Source organism: Vespa velutina, chromosome 12 (assembly GCF_912470025.1).
Source record: "Vespa velutina chromosome 12, iVesVel2.1, whole genome shotgun sequence".
Lineage (NCBI taxonomy): Eukaryota > Metazoa > Arthropoda > Insecta > Hymenoptera > Vespidae > Vespa > Vespa velutina.
The window spans coordinates 4,918,067-4,933,365 of NC_062199.1; the positions used below are offsets into that span (position 1 = coordinate 4,918,067).

Sequence of the window (15,299 nt, forward strand, 5' to 3'; positions counted from 1 at the left end):
TTTTTATATCAATCTTATAGAAAATGGAAGATCAAGAATATTTTTCGATCCTTCACTTTTCCACGAGTCATCTTAGACTTGATCGTATTGTCGATGAAAATAACTTTGGCAATGATGGTTGCATCGTTCAAGGTCGTTATACCTACCACTATGAAGAATTTAATCGGAGAAACAGTTTTAGTAAAGAATATATTCCCCTCTCTCTCTCTCTCTCTCCCTATATATATATATATATTATATTAAGCTTTTTTAATACTTTTGTCAATTATCACTATTGATCATAATAGTGAAAATCAACGAATAAGTATTTCCGTAAATTGTTTATTTTTATAAATAATTTATTTTAATAGGTTATTTCTTAATTTCATTTATTTTGTGTATTTTATAAGATTACTGGTGCTGGCCATGGTATTGGTCGAGAATTAGCAATTCAATTAGGCTTAATGGGTTGCATAGTGATCTGTTGGGACGTAGATATAGATGCGAATCGATCGACGATGTCTGCCGTATCAAAAAATGGCGGAGAGGTTGTAATATTTTCAAAAGTTCTTGAAACATGATATCGAATTCAAAGAAATTGTTTAGGTCTACGGTTTCATCGTTGATGTTTCGAAGAGATTGGAAGTACGTGAAACGATAAGAATGATGAGGAAAGTTGGAATACCGGAAATTACCATTCTAATTAACAATACGGCCGTGTTGTATCATCGTTCACTTCTCAATCATAATTCCGATGAAATTGAACGGACATTTAATGTCAACGTTTTATCTCATTTTTGGGTAAGATTTTATAGAAAAAAAAAAAATTAATACAAGTTTGTTACATTTTCTATAAGTATGATAATTTCGAAATCACAAAAAAGATACAAATTTAATTGAAGCAAGAACATTTTATATATCATCAATAATGTTGAATAATGCATTGGTATAAAACTGTTTATATAAACTATTATCGGAAGCTATTGAATTTTTTGCTTATATCGAAAGTTTGTTTTTGCGTCACCAAAAAACTGAAGGATTTGAAAAAGTCATAATTTGTTTATTTTCAATCTTCTTTATTTTCTTTTTTTATTGATTATATAGCACTCTTTGGAGATTAAAATAGCTACGTATAATGTCTAGCAATAATAAAAAATTAAAACAACATGTTTGTAAAAGTTATTTTTATTTTATATCATTCAGTCTTTTAGTGGCCAATATTGCCTGTACAATATTGCCTATCTCCACGGTTAAACTTTCCCCAATTTTTATAAATAATTCTAAGAAATTAATAAATGAAAATATACGTAACAAATTAATAATGACCCTGTGGCAAACAACATTCTGTTGATTAATGAAGAATTATAAAGAATTATTTTGATTAAAAATTTTTTATTAAAATTATACTTTAATTTTATAAAGACGATAGAAACTATACTTCCATCAATGTTACAACGAGGTAGAGGTCACATCGTAGCTATAAACAGTATATGTGGAATATGCGGAGTATCGCAAAAAGTCCCTTACTGTGCCTCGAAATTTGCTGTTAGAGGTAAATATATAGTTAGTTAAATTTGAATATAATCTTGAAAATAAAATCACTTACATACATAAAACTGAAAACTTTTTTATTTTTTTTTCTGACATAAGGTCTAATGGAAGCTCTATACGAAGAAGTGAGAATGAATCCTAAAAAACTTGACATACATTTCACAACGATTTATCCGTTTTACGTTGACACAGGATTAGCAAAAGATCCTAAGTATAGGTTATATTAAAACATATTTAAAATTAATAAATATATACATATTTTTTTTTGTATGAAATCTTCTATATATAATTAATTTATCAACTTGATAAATAAGTTCGCGAAATTGAATGTTACATTAATTTGTTAGTTTTCTTTTAATATTTTTTATTATTTTCTTATTTTCTTATTGTATATCGTTTATATGGACATTTATAAATATCAACGAGATATGTTTTTAATGAATAGGTTTGTAAAGTACTTATGAAATAATTTCGTGCATGTCATGTTACAGCATTTAAAGCCGTGAAACTTTCTCTGTTCACTTTGAATGTTAAATTCGCGTAATGTATGAAAAATCGATGGTTTTATTTTTATTTGTTTGTTTGTTTTTTATTCTTTTTTTAATAACAATCCAATAATTTAATTATTAAAATAAAAATATTTCTTTGCGAATGGATCGAATATGAATAAAGTAAAATCGTTTTTTAAAATGATTTCATTAAAAATGAATTCACGATTTATTATTTACAGATTTCCTTACATTTTCGGAGTCGTCCCATCGGAATACGTAGCTCGTGAAATTATTAAAGCGATTAGAAAAAATTACACGGAATATTCTATACCACGATGTCTTCTCTCCCTGAATGCTATAAACAGGTTTTTCTCCCGACGGCTCCATTTATCAAAGCATAATATTTTTCTTTATTCATTTTTTTTCTCCTTTTCTTTTTTTTTCTTTTCTTTTAGGATTATTCCTGAGTCAGCAATGCGACTGATTCTTGATTTCCTCGCGAACGTCGATCAAAAGCGAATTGAAGGAACGTTGTACCACGTCGAAAATTAATTCTTCCTGATTATTCCGGAACGACATTAATTGCGTTATCAAAATGCTGTTATTCTTCCTTGTTTTATTATTATTATTTTTTTTTTTTATTATTGTTCATAAAAGTACAAAGTTTAAACTTTACGAATTAATGTATATATAGATAGAATTTAAGCAAATAAAAAAATAATAAAAAAATGTAGAATCAATTAACCAATTAATCATTTTAACAGGTACAGTAAACATTTTTTAACAATAAATTATTATATTTTAATAAAGGGTGGGCCACGTAAACGTCTGTGATTTTGAATGATTCTGCAAATGTACACTAGAGGAAATATTTATTATAGTTATCTGTTGAAAACACTCCTGAACATTTATGATTATATTAGATATTACTCGACGATATAGATTAGATCTAATAGTTTCGCCTATATTGTGCTCTGATTTAATATTTAATTATATAAAAACTCTATATATAAAAATCTGTTTTTATTACATGTAATATTACATACATGTAAAATTATATTTTATGTAACATTATTTTTCGAAATTTGGCCCTATATTTGTTTCGACAGTCTTGGACTTATTTTTTCTGGAGCCATATATTCACCATTGTCAAATAATTTAATCTGCAAATAAATTTTTGTATGGGGATATTTAAAGAATGCTGCGTATCGCAATTGATAATCCAATTTCGATTGAATCAAAGAAAAATATTTGCCAAGCCATCAATCGTTGAGCAATGTCTAATATGTTCATCTAGCATTCAGGAACATCGCCAATTGATTGGCGATACATTTTATAGTGGGGATTCCTATTCCGTATGGAGACATTTAACTGCTCATTTCGTATTTGACACCAAATTGAAATCGCTTTAAATTTCGAATTTTTGAAAAAGTTTTATATTTGCGAATAAACTGTTCTCGAGAAAAATGACATTTTTTAACACAATTTTTTTTCGAAGAAATTCTAAAAAAGTCAGCTCCTAAATTAAATCTTCGTCTTTAAAACGAAACAATGCTCATCAAGATCGATCAAGAATTACGCCTACTCTCATCGTTAGCATAAACTGTTATTAAAACAAGAATGGTCAACAGTTTTAATCGATTTATTTTATTTTCGGTGACATTTTTTTCTTTTTTTTTTCTTTACAAATATGTTTCATATGTGTATTTTTTATGACACTGTTGTTTCTTGATTCGGTAATCTTTGACATTCGATTTTGTCAATAAAAAACTCATACGATGGTTCGATAAAAAAACGGATATATCGTAATAACGATATTTCCGTAAACATATTCAAATGATTTAATTATTTTATTGACAAACGCGGTATTGATCTGGATCAGTCGATGTTAATTTGTTCGAGGAAATAAAAGAAAACAAAAAATAAGGAGGTTGAGCGTACGATCAAAAATCGAACTATTTATAAATATTATAATCAGTTGACATCTGATTTATTAAAATATCGATACAATCAAAACATGTTTCGTTTGAATTTACAGTAAGATTAACTGTTATATTACATTATAATTCTTCAATATCTGTAAATTTATTTAAGCTATATAAAATAATTCTTTCGTCTCTATATATTTTTTTATATCATTTGAAATCACGAATATTCTCGTAAAGCACCCATTATATGAAATATTTATCGATTTATTTTTAATAATATTTTAATTATATATATGTAAAGTTAATTTTTCCAAATGTAGTTTTTAAAAAGACTAACTAATGTCTGTAAACAAAACTTGATATTATTCGTCTTATATCGTTAAAAAATATACACGTCATAGAATAACAAAGTAACACGCCATAATGATTTATGATGTGTTCTTTGATTTCTAATTTAAATTAATTGAAACTTTTTCTTACCTTATTCCACGACTTTTGTATCGTAAAAACGGTGATTATATTGAACAATAAGTTCTAGGAAAGGATCATTTATTTGTTTTGCGTTAAATAAGATCGTCAAAGAAAATTGCTTACGATGTTTTTACGATTGAAGAATAAATATAAATTTATCAAATGTTTTGATGAATTGCACGCCAATTTTTATTATTTTTGATCACGAAATTATAATAATAAAAGATATTAACAATAAGTAATTTAAAAATAATGAAAGAATCGAATTTTTAAATTCGTTTCAATTTGTAAATTTTAATAATTTAATATATGTGTATATGTGTGTATGTGTGTGGGCATATAATTTTTATACGTAGATATCTCATGTATAAATAAATAGAAAGTTTTAAGATGCTACATTTCAAGGTCTCGGAAAGACTACAACGTTGACTTTTGTATGAGGTCAAATACCTTTAGAATGAATCGTACGAACGTGCGAGCATGTTTTTTCATCTCACAGAAAATGTATTTTTCGAAGACACATCAAATATTTAATGTCGGGGAATAACGTTGATACTTGTAATTAATTTTTTTTGATCATCGATTTTTCTTCAAGATACAATATCGTTCGATACGATGAATATTATATAGTATCTTATGCAAAAATGTGAAACATGAACAAATTTGAAATTGTATGAATTTGTCTTCTTCCTTGTTTTTCTTTTTACTTTTTATTAAGTTTCCATTAAAGATTATAAAAAGTTTTGTATGCATTCGCGTTGCATAATTGTGTACATATTGTAAGTATCTGAGAAAGCTTTCTCATGAATTTTATAGCAAACATTTGTGACTCGTTTGAACTTCTCAACAACGGCAGATCTCGTGAGTCAAGATAGTAAGAAGAAGTAAATCATTTAAAAATACTTTTGGCAAATAAAGGATTGTCGATAGAAATACTTACCGACTATAGATAATGTAGACATACTTACGTGTATTTGGTAATAGTTATTTAGGATCAAAAATGAGAATTTTTCGCTTACTTTAGAGGAGAGTTAAGGAAAGTTTATTTTATTAATTAACAAAAATTAATGGTAAAAATTTTGTGTAATAAAAAATTAAAAAAAAAGAATAGAAATATAATATCGTATTATTAATAATAAAATAATATATCGTATTATTATGATATCATATAATTCTTATATAATTATAGTATTATAATATAATTTTTAATCAATATTTCAGTAATATTATAAAAATCGTATTTATATCAAAATCAAAAATATGAGTAAATTAAGTTTATCAATCATTTTTTTTTTGTTATATAAATGAAATATATGATTTACATTAGATTATTATAATAATTATCAATTCACGAACACATATTATATATTTAATATGAACATTTATTGTATAATTAAACCAAATTTTATATAAAAAATAGATAATCTTAATTTTGTCATTTTTAATTTTAATTAATTAATTTCAGATATTTCACATTTGTATTAAAACAACATTTAATTCGCTTCCTGTAAACATTTTCTAACTTTCTATAAATGTGTGACAATGAACAAATAAATATCAAAGCAGATAAATTAAAATAAAGAAATGAATGATAGAAAAATAAAAAAATAAAAAATGGAGAAAGAAAAGAATAAAAAGTTTAAGAGAATAAAAAGTTCCTTTTGCATTTAGCATGAATTTATGACGATGAGAAACAAAAAGACAGCAATAATGAATACGTTACGAATGACCTTGACTCGGGTTAGGTTTGCTTTCATAGGTAAGCACACTGAACGCGAAATCACTGTTCAGTCAAGTTCAAGCGAGCAAAGCAACCTGACAGAAACGATCGACTGATTCTGAACAATTTTCGTTCCCATTTTTAATAATTATAGATTATGTTTTTATTAGTGAAACAAAATTATTATTATGTGTAGTGCGTGTGATTAAAAATTTTTGTGACATTTACTTTATTTAATTAATATTTATAAATTTTCTTATTTCTGTTCGTGAGTTTACAGTGTCCGTTAGACTGTGTGCATTTATTTTGTTAACGGTAACTATTGTTGTAAAATTAGAATTATCGACTGTTTAAAAAAATGATTAACATTTATTATTTGTTTAATTAACGGTATCGTAATTTTTTTTTTTTTAAATAATTATTATTGCAATCAGATGATAATTGAAATCAAATTGTCTTTGTTTAATTTTTATTCTATAATCGAATGAATAATATATATCAGTAATATACAAGCAATAATGAATGAAATATTTATTTTCGATTAACATTATTATAAATTAGCGATAAAAATTACGAATTTGTGAAATTAAATCGGTAGTTTCGAAACGAATTATTATAACATTTTTATTCAAGAAATTATGAATTTCTATGTACTTGAAAAAATATCGTCGATTAAAAAATTCATTTGTGTTTAATATCTAATAAATTAATTAACAATTATTTTTAATTTTCTTTTTTTTCAGTAATTCAATTGTTCCATTAGAAGAAAACGTTACTTTTCATTATAAAAGAATGAAAATAGGTATGCAATTTTTATTTTCTTATTAATGAAAATACATAATTTAATTTTCGTTGGAACGAAATTTCATAATTATTTGTTTATCTTTCAAACTATGATTTGAAATGAAGCTTATTTTTTTTTCTAAATAGATTATTAATTTCGTTAGATGTACACTTGCATTGATTTTTATTACAAATAGAGGCAATAATATCATAACATTTGTTTATCTAATACTCCCTATTTATTAATAGTATAATATTAATTTCAGTTTGTTGTTTTTATCATGTTAAAAAAACAGAAGGATAAAGAATTACTAGATATACTAGATATATATTATGTTTTTGTTGTTCTCTGCAATAACAACATATTATTCCATTGTGTTACATAATGTTAAAAGAAACGTAAGAAGAAATTGAAAAAAAAAAAAACGTAAAAAGAAAATATTTAATTATATTAATTAAGATAGATTATTTTGCTAAATATTTTTCTAAATATTTGGAGATCATTAAAAGAAATGAATAAATTGAGAAAAAAGAAAATATGGATCGAAGAGATTAAAACCAATTATGTCCGATAATTGTTAATATTTATATTAGAATTTTAAATGTCACAGATAAAAATTAAATATAAGAAGTAATGACTTCGAATCAAGATTTTCCATATCCATAAATATCATTTATATACATAAATTATCAGGTATGTTATATTCGATCAATCATTAAAGATATATCTCCATTGATAATTATCTATTATAATTATTTTACAAATTATTTGGAAAATCTCAGAATTATTTCAAAAATAAATATGTTACCTAATTATGATCGATTTATACAAATTTATAGAAAGTCGTTTACTTGCTACTTGTAATATTAAGATTAGAAATTATATAGTCATCTTAAATGACAGATCTCAAAATTACTTCCTTTTTCCTACCTATTATTAATGTACCATAATATTGTATTATTTTCTTCTAGAAACAAAATATATATTTTTTTAATAGAATGCTATTTATATCAATATGCAATAATAAAAAAAGAAAATAGTTTTTAAAAATTATTATTATTTAAAATAATTTTTTGGATAATTTCTAAATCAGAAATTCTGTTGGTGCTGAAAAAAAATTATTATTATGCTATAGTTAAAAAAAAATCTTATAAATTTGTGAATAATTAATCGAAAAGATAAAAATTATTTTTATGTTGAATTTGAAGAGAAAATTAATTCATAATAATTCGCAATAAAAATTTAATAATACGTTCAAATATTCATTTATGTTAACCACTTTTAGTTTGATAAATTATATGAATTTAGATGAGAAGTTATATTTTTATTTTACCAGTTTTATTATTTGCATATATTTAAATCATTTTGTTTATCTTTTTTATTTTATTGAAATTAACACGTTTTCAATTTGCTATATTTCATTGAATAAATCACTTTTATGCAAAATCTTTTATGACAAATATTGAAACATCTAAATTAATCGATTGATATATTTGTATTATTAATGATTATATTTAAGTATGAGAATATTATCGGAAATTAATTTTCATTAAAAATTATAAAATTCATAATTTAATTGTAAATTAGCAAAAATCATTTTTCGATATATTTATTTTGATATCTCACAGTTCATAACAAATATAAAATACAAAATACAAAAAAGCCATTATAATAACGAACTGATGCGTGTGAAGTTCTCAGATCGTTATGTAATAAAACCGGTATGGATAGTTTTTTATTAAAGCAATAAAAAATCTAAAAAAAGTTAGTTTAGCTTTTAACTATGAAATATAATATTACAATTATTCCATTATTAATAATATAATAATTTTATAATTTAATTTTTAAATTGGAGTTTATAAAATAATCATTCAAAACTTTTTTTAAATTAATTCAAATCGAACAAATTTTTTGTTTTTTAAAAAATCTATTGTAAAATATCAACATTTTTCAGTTGTGCATTCCTAAAAGTAAATAAATAATTTCATTGATATTTTTTCATTTAATGATCAAATTAATAAAAATTGATTGCATTGTTTTAAAATCATGCTTCACATATGAATTACTTTATTACTGTTGTCAAAAGTATTAGGTTGGTGCGAATGAAATGTCGGATTCTTAAGTGAATATATTAAAGAAAATCCGACATTTCATACGCACCAACCTAATATAATATGCATTTTAACTATGCCAATGGTACAATTATGAGAAAAAACGAGGTTGTGTATAAAGTATCTCGTGATAAGTAACGCAGATTTATTTTTATAAAGAAAATTAGTAATAAGAAAATTAAAAAATGAATATATTGCTAACTCATGCTTACTTCAATATAGTGATTAAAACGAATTCTTGTTCAATGAACTACTCGATTGCACTAAACCACAACATTCATATTTATAGTAAGATTATATAATTTTCCAAATGAAAACAAATATCTTCAGATATTCTTTTGATTTTATATTTATATAATAAAACTTAGTATTTCACATTGGAAAAAGGAAATAGATGAGAATGAATTTTCAATACTTTAAATCAATTTACAAAATTTGTAAGAAATTTTGCAAAATTAAAGTAACTTGACGACATTTTTAATAGGATTTTTATTATATTAATTTGATTTAAAAAATTTTTTTTCTTTTTTTTACAAATAAAATCTTAAAATTTAATATATCCAATAAGAATTTATTGTAAATATTGCAAATTAATTGATACTAGAAAAATAATTATTAATAATAATGTCATAAACATCCTGTGTATAAAATAATTCGAATATTATTGATTAGAGGAAAAGAAAAATGATATGAAAAAACGAAATAAAAAGTTTAACGAGTTTCGTTAGGCAATAATGTAAAATAAGGAAAAAATAAAACTAATTTCTAATGCAGAACGTCTATTGATCATATCGGGTTGAAATCTTGAAATCGTTAACGTAAGAGTTGGATATCGTAGTAGGAACTTGTATAATATATCTGGTGCTCTTTGTTATTCCTTTCTCTCTCTCTTTTTTTCTATTATTTTTACATATTAACTTGCGATTTCTAAAACATAAACTCATAGTCATCTAATGTACATATGCACCTTTCTTCGAAGCAGGTTTCTCCTATCCTTTCACAAAATTAATTATAGTTATGGATCGTCGAATTCATTGACCTAGTACAGTATATCATTTTTGACAAAATTATTCCAATAATATTTAAATATTTAATTCCTTCAAAAGATAGAAAAAAAGAAAGAAAAAGAAAAATAAAACTAAAAAAAAAAGAAAACAGGAAAAAAAAAGAAAGAAAAAATATCTTTTACTTTTTCCTTTTTTTTATTAATTTATTTTATTAATAAATATTCATTATTTAAATAACAACTATATAAAATTCTATGTCAATATATCGGGTGAACCAAGAAACGTAATTAACTACAAATTATTCAGCTGTTACGTTATAGTTCAATTTACTATAGTATTCGGTAATTATATCCTAATAAAATACACATTTCGAAATATAAAACTAAAGCAAGATGTATAGTCGTAAACGTGTATGTTTACGAGTGCTTGCGTCACGTGTAAAAGCTAAATAAGCGTAATAATTCCGAGATAATAAAAAAGGCTTAGACGAAACAAATCAAAATAACGTGATCACGTATGGATGATCAATCAAAAAAAAAAAAGAAAATTTATCGAAATAAAACGAAAAAAGACACTTAACGAAAAAATGATGATCATTGATAGAATTTACATATACTATAACACGTCAATTATTTGATCGTTTTATTGACAAATAAATAAATGAGAAATAAACGAAAGGTTATAAAACTTTCTTTAAACTATTGGTCTTGAACAATGGAAATACCAATTTCGAATTCGACAGGAATTTCAAAAATCCTGAAAGTCCGCAACATATCAATAGGACGATTGCGAGAAGATTCTTTTTTTTTTATTATCTTATCTTAATTAAAGGTAATGAATTTTCAAGATCGTCTTTCAATCTTTTATAGACGAATCTATAATCTCTCTTTTTTTTTTCTTTATATCTATCTTTTAACAGATATTAAGACGAATTTAGCTCGAAGATAATAAATATTAATTAATAAATATTTTTTTTTGTTTTCTTCTTTGTTTTTTTTCCATCCAAATAAAAGAAACATTAAAACAAATATCCTATACATACATAGTTGAAAGAATTTTGTGTGATTGTATATTAAAGAATATCGTATGTGCTATGCTTTCGTAGACTTTGAATTGTTGATATATTAATATTAGTCGTCATTGATTTGATCTTTCACTGTTACCGTTAGTAAACATTTCTTTCTGTACATTGTGAAACACATCATATGATATCGAAAACTTCAACACAGGCGGAAGATATACGAGAGATATTTATAAACGCATGTTTAGCTATCAATGAATATGCCATAGAAAGATTTAAACAATCATATATTTGTCGTTTACCGAAATCTATTATAACTGATGGACACCACATTGAATATCGTCTTTTAATTAAAGTAAAAAGTAATTTCTCAATGTTTTTTCGGTTGATGAGATGAAAAAAAAAACAATATTCGTTATGATATTTACAGAATTTCTTTCAATATCCGTTGAAAGATGAACAACAAGGAAATTATAGATTTGTCTAAAGAAAACTGATAATGATTTGGAAAACTCCAAAAAAAAAGAATCAACAATTTACTATACTATATCAATCATCTTAAAATTCTTTTTAAACCATGTTACATTTCGTGTTTTATCAGAGAAATAAATTTTCGATCAGTTCAATAACAATAGAACAATCTAAGTTGATCACGTATTTTGTGATTCATCCGATAGATAGAAATTTATAGAATATATTTTTTAAATTTATTTTTATATTTTTTTATTTATTTTTTTGTTCTTTTTTTATAATCTTTTATAACAGAAGGATACTTTTTGTGTCTTTATGAGTTACAAAAAAAAAAAAAAAAAACAAGAAAAATAGAAGTTATATAGTGAGAATATTAAAAAAAATTTTGTCAATTTCTTTTTAATGATTAATATTAGATTAATAATATTATAAAAGATGTGTGTATACATAAATCAAGTTGATATGAAAAACTTGTATAAAAAGCATGAAAGAAGAAATTAATAGAAATTAATCAAAAAGGATTTTTTTTAGATTCGGTAATGGTGTCAGAAAGAGATGGAACACTGGTAGATAAAACGAACATTGGACTTCCTTCGGCGAAGTTACTTCTTTACCTCAGTATTGAGTTCCTAATTGCAATTGCAATCTCATGCTTCATAAGCATACTGAATTTGATTAAGTCTGTGTTACCAAAGCCACCAAGAGATCTCACCGGAAATGTTGTTTTGGTAAATTAATAACAAATTCATAGTAATTATTATTATTTGATTGTTCATTGGTTAGTTTATCGATAATCAACATATAAAAATAATTGATAAATAAAATCGCAACAAATTATTGAAAAAAAAAAAAAAAATAAAAAATAAAAAAAAGAAAATCAACCGATTATAATAACGAAATAATTCTCCATTTTTAAAACGATCAAATCAAAGTAAATATTTAGTATAAAGAATTTAATATCAAATAATTCGAGTAATTTATTTATTTAATTATTTAATAAATTTTTAGATAGTAGGAGCAGCGTCATCATTAGGTGCTTCTTTAGCCGATGAATTTGCAAAAAGAGGATGCTCAGTTATCTGTGTGGACGAGATTAATGATTCCGTACAACAAATAGCATCAGATCTCCAATTTCGTTATTCAGACTTAAAAGGAGACATTAGAACAAGCCAAGGAAAACAGGACGCATCTCGGAGAAGTCCAAGGATTATAGCATATCAATGCAACTTATTGAGCCATAATAATATCCACGATATAGCGAAAAAGGTTAAAAACGAGATTGGCGGTATCGATATTTTAGTAACATGCGTTGGTGCAGCGGGTCAGGATATTTTTGACACTGCTAATACAACCTTGATGAGCCATTATTGGGTAAGCATAATTGAGATATTTGTCACTTTTTACAATTTCTTATACTACCTTCATATGTATATTCATATGTATATTCATGATATGTATATTCATGATTTGTAAGAAGAATTACTTTATTGGAACTATGATTCCTTTCGTTATGATCATTCAAATTTTTAAATATTATTCCATAATATGTTTAGATAATTGTAAAATTTCTAATTTGTTTCGACTTTATAATAAGTGTTACAAATCCTTTCAAAATTGATTGAGATGACAAAAAAAATGTCTTCTTTGTAAATCTTTTAATATATAATATTTTAATAATGAAATGTTGCTTCTAAATATAAATATCTCTTTTTGTTTCTATTAAAATATTAAATTCATTTAATTATTAAAGTTTATTAAATATTAAATCCATTCTACATGTTATAAATATTGTCTATAAATAGAAATGTTATCTATATTCTGTAATATACATATGCTAATGTTTCTTACACGGAAATCTTACCAATAACTGCCATTGAATATAAATGAGTCTTGTTTTTCCAGACGAGAGTTATTTAATGTACTTTGATATCATTCATAACAGATCAAGGTTCATTTTATGTAGTAAAATACTTATTTGTCAATAAGTATTTTAAAATTCCATTGTTATCATTATCTTGCGAATATCATCTATCGATAAAAAAAATAATTTTAATTAAAATAATTTTATCACTTAAGTTAAATATTTTTTATCGACAAATGATAAATAATAATGTCGGCAAATGATAAATAGCATAAATAAATAAAATGATGATATATAATCGATTATATTAGGGGGACCGGAAAGTAATGTCGCTTTCTTAAATTAAATTCAAATGAATAAATTTTTAGCAAGTTTTTATTTTTAATCACAATCAAATATCGACATGCGCAGAAACGACATTACTTTCCGGCCCACCTAATATTATACCAACTATTTTCGAAATGATCAACGGTGCAAAAAAATTTACAATAAAAATAGAAATGTATTTTTCTTAGATTTTATAAGAAATAGATGTTATTGTTCATTTCTACAGACTATATTGGCATTCTTACCTTCAATGTTAAATCGAGAACGAGTTCATATAGTTGGAGTAATGCCTGTCGTATCGAACGAAGATGCTTATATAGGTTCCAGAACTGCTATAGCTAGTACGTATATCTTTCTCTATTTAACTATGAATTTAATTAATATTCTTTAATAACTATAAATGCAATTAGTTTTTAAAATATACAACACAAATATTACAATTTAGTAGATCTTAATTTAAATAAATATTATTTATAAATTATTATAAGCTTTATTTTTATTAAATAATTACTTAAATAAAAAAAAAGATAATAGAAAATGAATAATTCTTTTATAATCTATAAAATTATTTCAAATTACACGATTTTTCACATGATTTATATGGTAACAGATCTGATGGAGTGTTTGGGTAGAGAATTAAGTAATTGCGTCAATAATTTCACATTTCTTGCGGTTGCACCTACGACAAAAAACAGGTAGAAAATGAATTTATTTATTACTATAAAAAATTATTGTTGACTTTCTAATAAATCATTTATAGGTCGATAAGACAGGGCGAGCAACGAGTTGCAAAAGACATTGTCGAAGCTGTCAGAAGAGATCAGTCGAGTTTAAACATTGGTTGGTGTTCGCCTTTGTTCTATCGAATAAGGTTAGACAAAGTATTACAATTTTTATTATTTCATTTATATAAAATTTATTTATTTGCATGCAATATTTTTGAAAAAAAATTTTCTTTCGCCATCTATTTCATATTATGACATAGAATGTGCATGTTAAAAAGAAAAAAAAAATGGACAAAGAATGTTTTTAGTATCTAAAAATAATGTTTATTTATTTTTTTTGTAAAATGATATAAAAATATTTTTATTTTAGCTGTGTAATTTACAATATTATAACAACGATAACACGATGGTATAGGACTTAAAGAGGTTAGAATGCAACTACGTTAATAGGAGCAGTTTTTAAAATTAATAAAATTAGAAAAAAATATTTAACATAAATTTATGAGGATTAGAAGGAAGTATAACGATGTGAATGCATTTTTAAATTTGTTTTGTATTAATTTATGCAGAATAATTTAGTCAACGATGACCGTTTGTCGATAATGAAACTTTCTGTATTTACATAATTTTTGCTTTTTTTTTTATTATTTATAAAAAATTTTCGGTTAATTGTTGAATGTTAAACAAATAATTATTGGACTCTTTAAAATATTTCAATTTACAAAGTGTTCTATTTATAACTTATTTATGGATAATGACTATTGATGTACAATAACGATTTTCGTTATCAATTCATGTAATTTATATTTCATAACTTAAATATAAAATATTCTATAAGAACATAAATTTTTC

At 24.0% G+C, this 15,299-nt stretch overlaps 2 protein-coding genes across 3 annotated transcripts; both read left to right on the top strand.

Annotated features, from left to right (window-relative positions):
- Nucleotides 1-114: 114 nt before the first annotated feature.
- On the top strand, nt 115-2,573 carry LOC124953546 (short-chain dehydrogenase/reductase family 16C member 6-like). Its single transcript, XM_047505072.1, has 7 exons — nt 115-180; nt 390-530; nt 586-780; nt 1,402-1,531; nt 1,630-1,747; nt 2,261-2,386; nt 2,477-2,573. The coding sequence occupies exons 1-7, from the start codon at nt 115-117 to the stop codon at nt 2,571-2,573; spliced, it is 873 nt and encodes a 290-aa protein (XP_047361028.1).
- A 3,622-nt stretch (nt 2,574-6,195) lies between these two features.
- LOC124953382 (short-chain dehydrogenase/reductase family 16C member 6-like) lies at nt 6,196-15,287 on the top strand. Of its 2 annotated transcripts, XM_047504676.1 has the most exons (8): nt 6,196-6,455; nt 6,884-6,942; nt 12,066-12,262; nt 12,543-12,905; nt 13,949-14,063; nt 14,333-14,417; nt 14,483-14,593; nt 14,818-15,287. In XM_047504676.1, exons 2-8 carry the CDS (start codon nt 6,933-6,935, stop codon nt 14,867-14,869), a joined length of 933 nt encoding a protein of 310 aa, XP_047360632.1. In that variant the 5' UTR covers nt 6,196-6,455; nt 6,884-6,932; the 3' UTR covers nt 14,870-15,287. The 2 variants fall into 2 exon arrangements, with proteins under 2 accessions (XP_047360632.1, XP_047360633.1); XM_047504677.1 differs by lacking the exon at nt 6,884-6,942.
- The last annotated feature ends 12 nt before the right edge of the window (nt 15,288-15,299 follow it).

What these genes read in the sequence shown, in the direction of transcription:
- LOC124953546 (XM_047505072.1), top strand. Translation starts at nt 115, where the DNA reads ATGGTTGCATCGTTCAAGGTCGTTATACCTACCACTATGAAGAATTTA. An exon ending in TAATCGGAGAAACAGTTTTA is followed by an intron (nt 181 to 389) that starts GTAAAGAATATA and finishes GTATTTTATAAG; the next exon opens with ATTACTGGTGCTGGCCATGG. An exon ending in CAAAAAATGGCGGAGAGGTT is followed by an intron (nt 531 to 585) that starts GTAATATTTTCA and finishes GAAATTGTTTAG; the next exon opens with GTCTACGGTTTCATCGTTGA.
- LOC124953382 (XM_047504676.1), top strand. An exon ending in TCACCGGAAATGTTGTTTTG is followed by an intron (nt 12,263 to 12,542) that starts GTAAATTAATAA and finishes ATAAATTTTTAG; the next exon opens with ATAGTAGGAGCAGCGTCATC. An exon ending in CCTTGATGAGCCATTATTGG is followed by an intron (nt 12,906 to 13,948) that starts GTAAGCATAATT and finishes TCATTTCTACAG; the next exon opens with ACTATATTGGCATTCTTACC.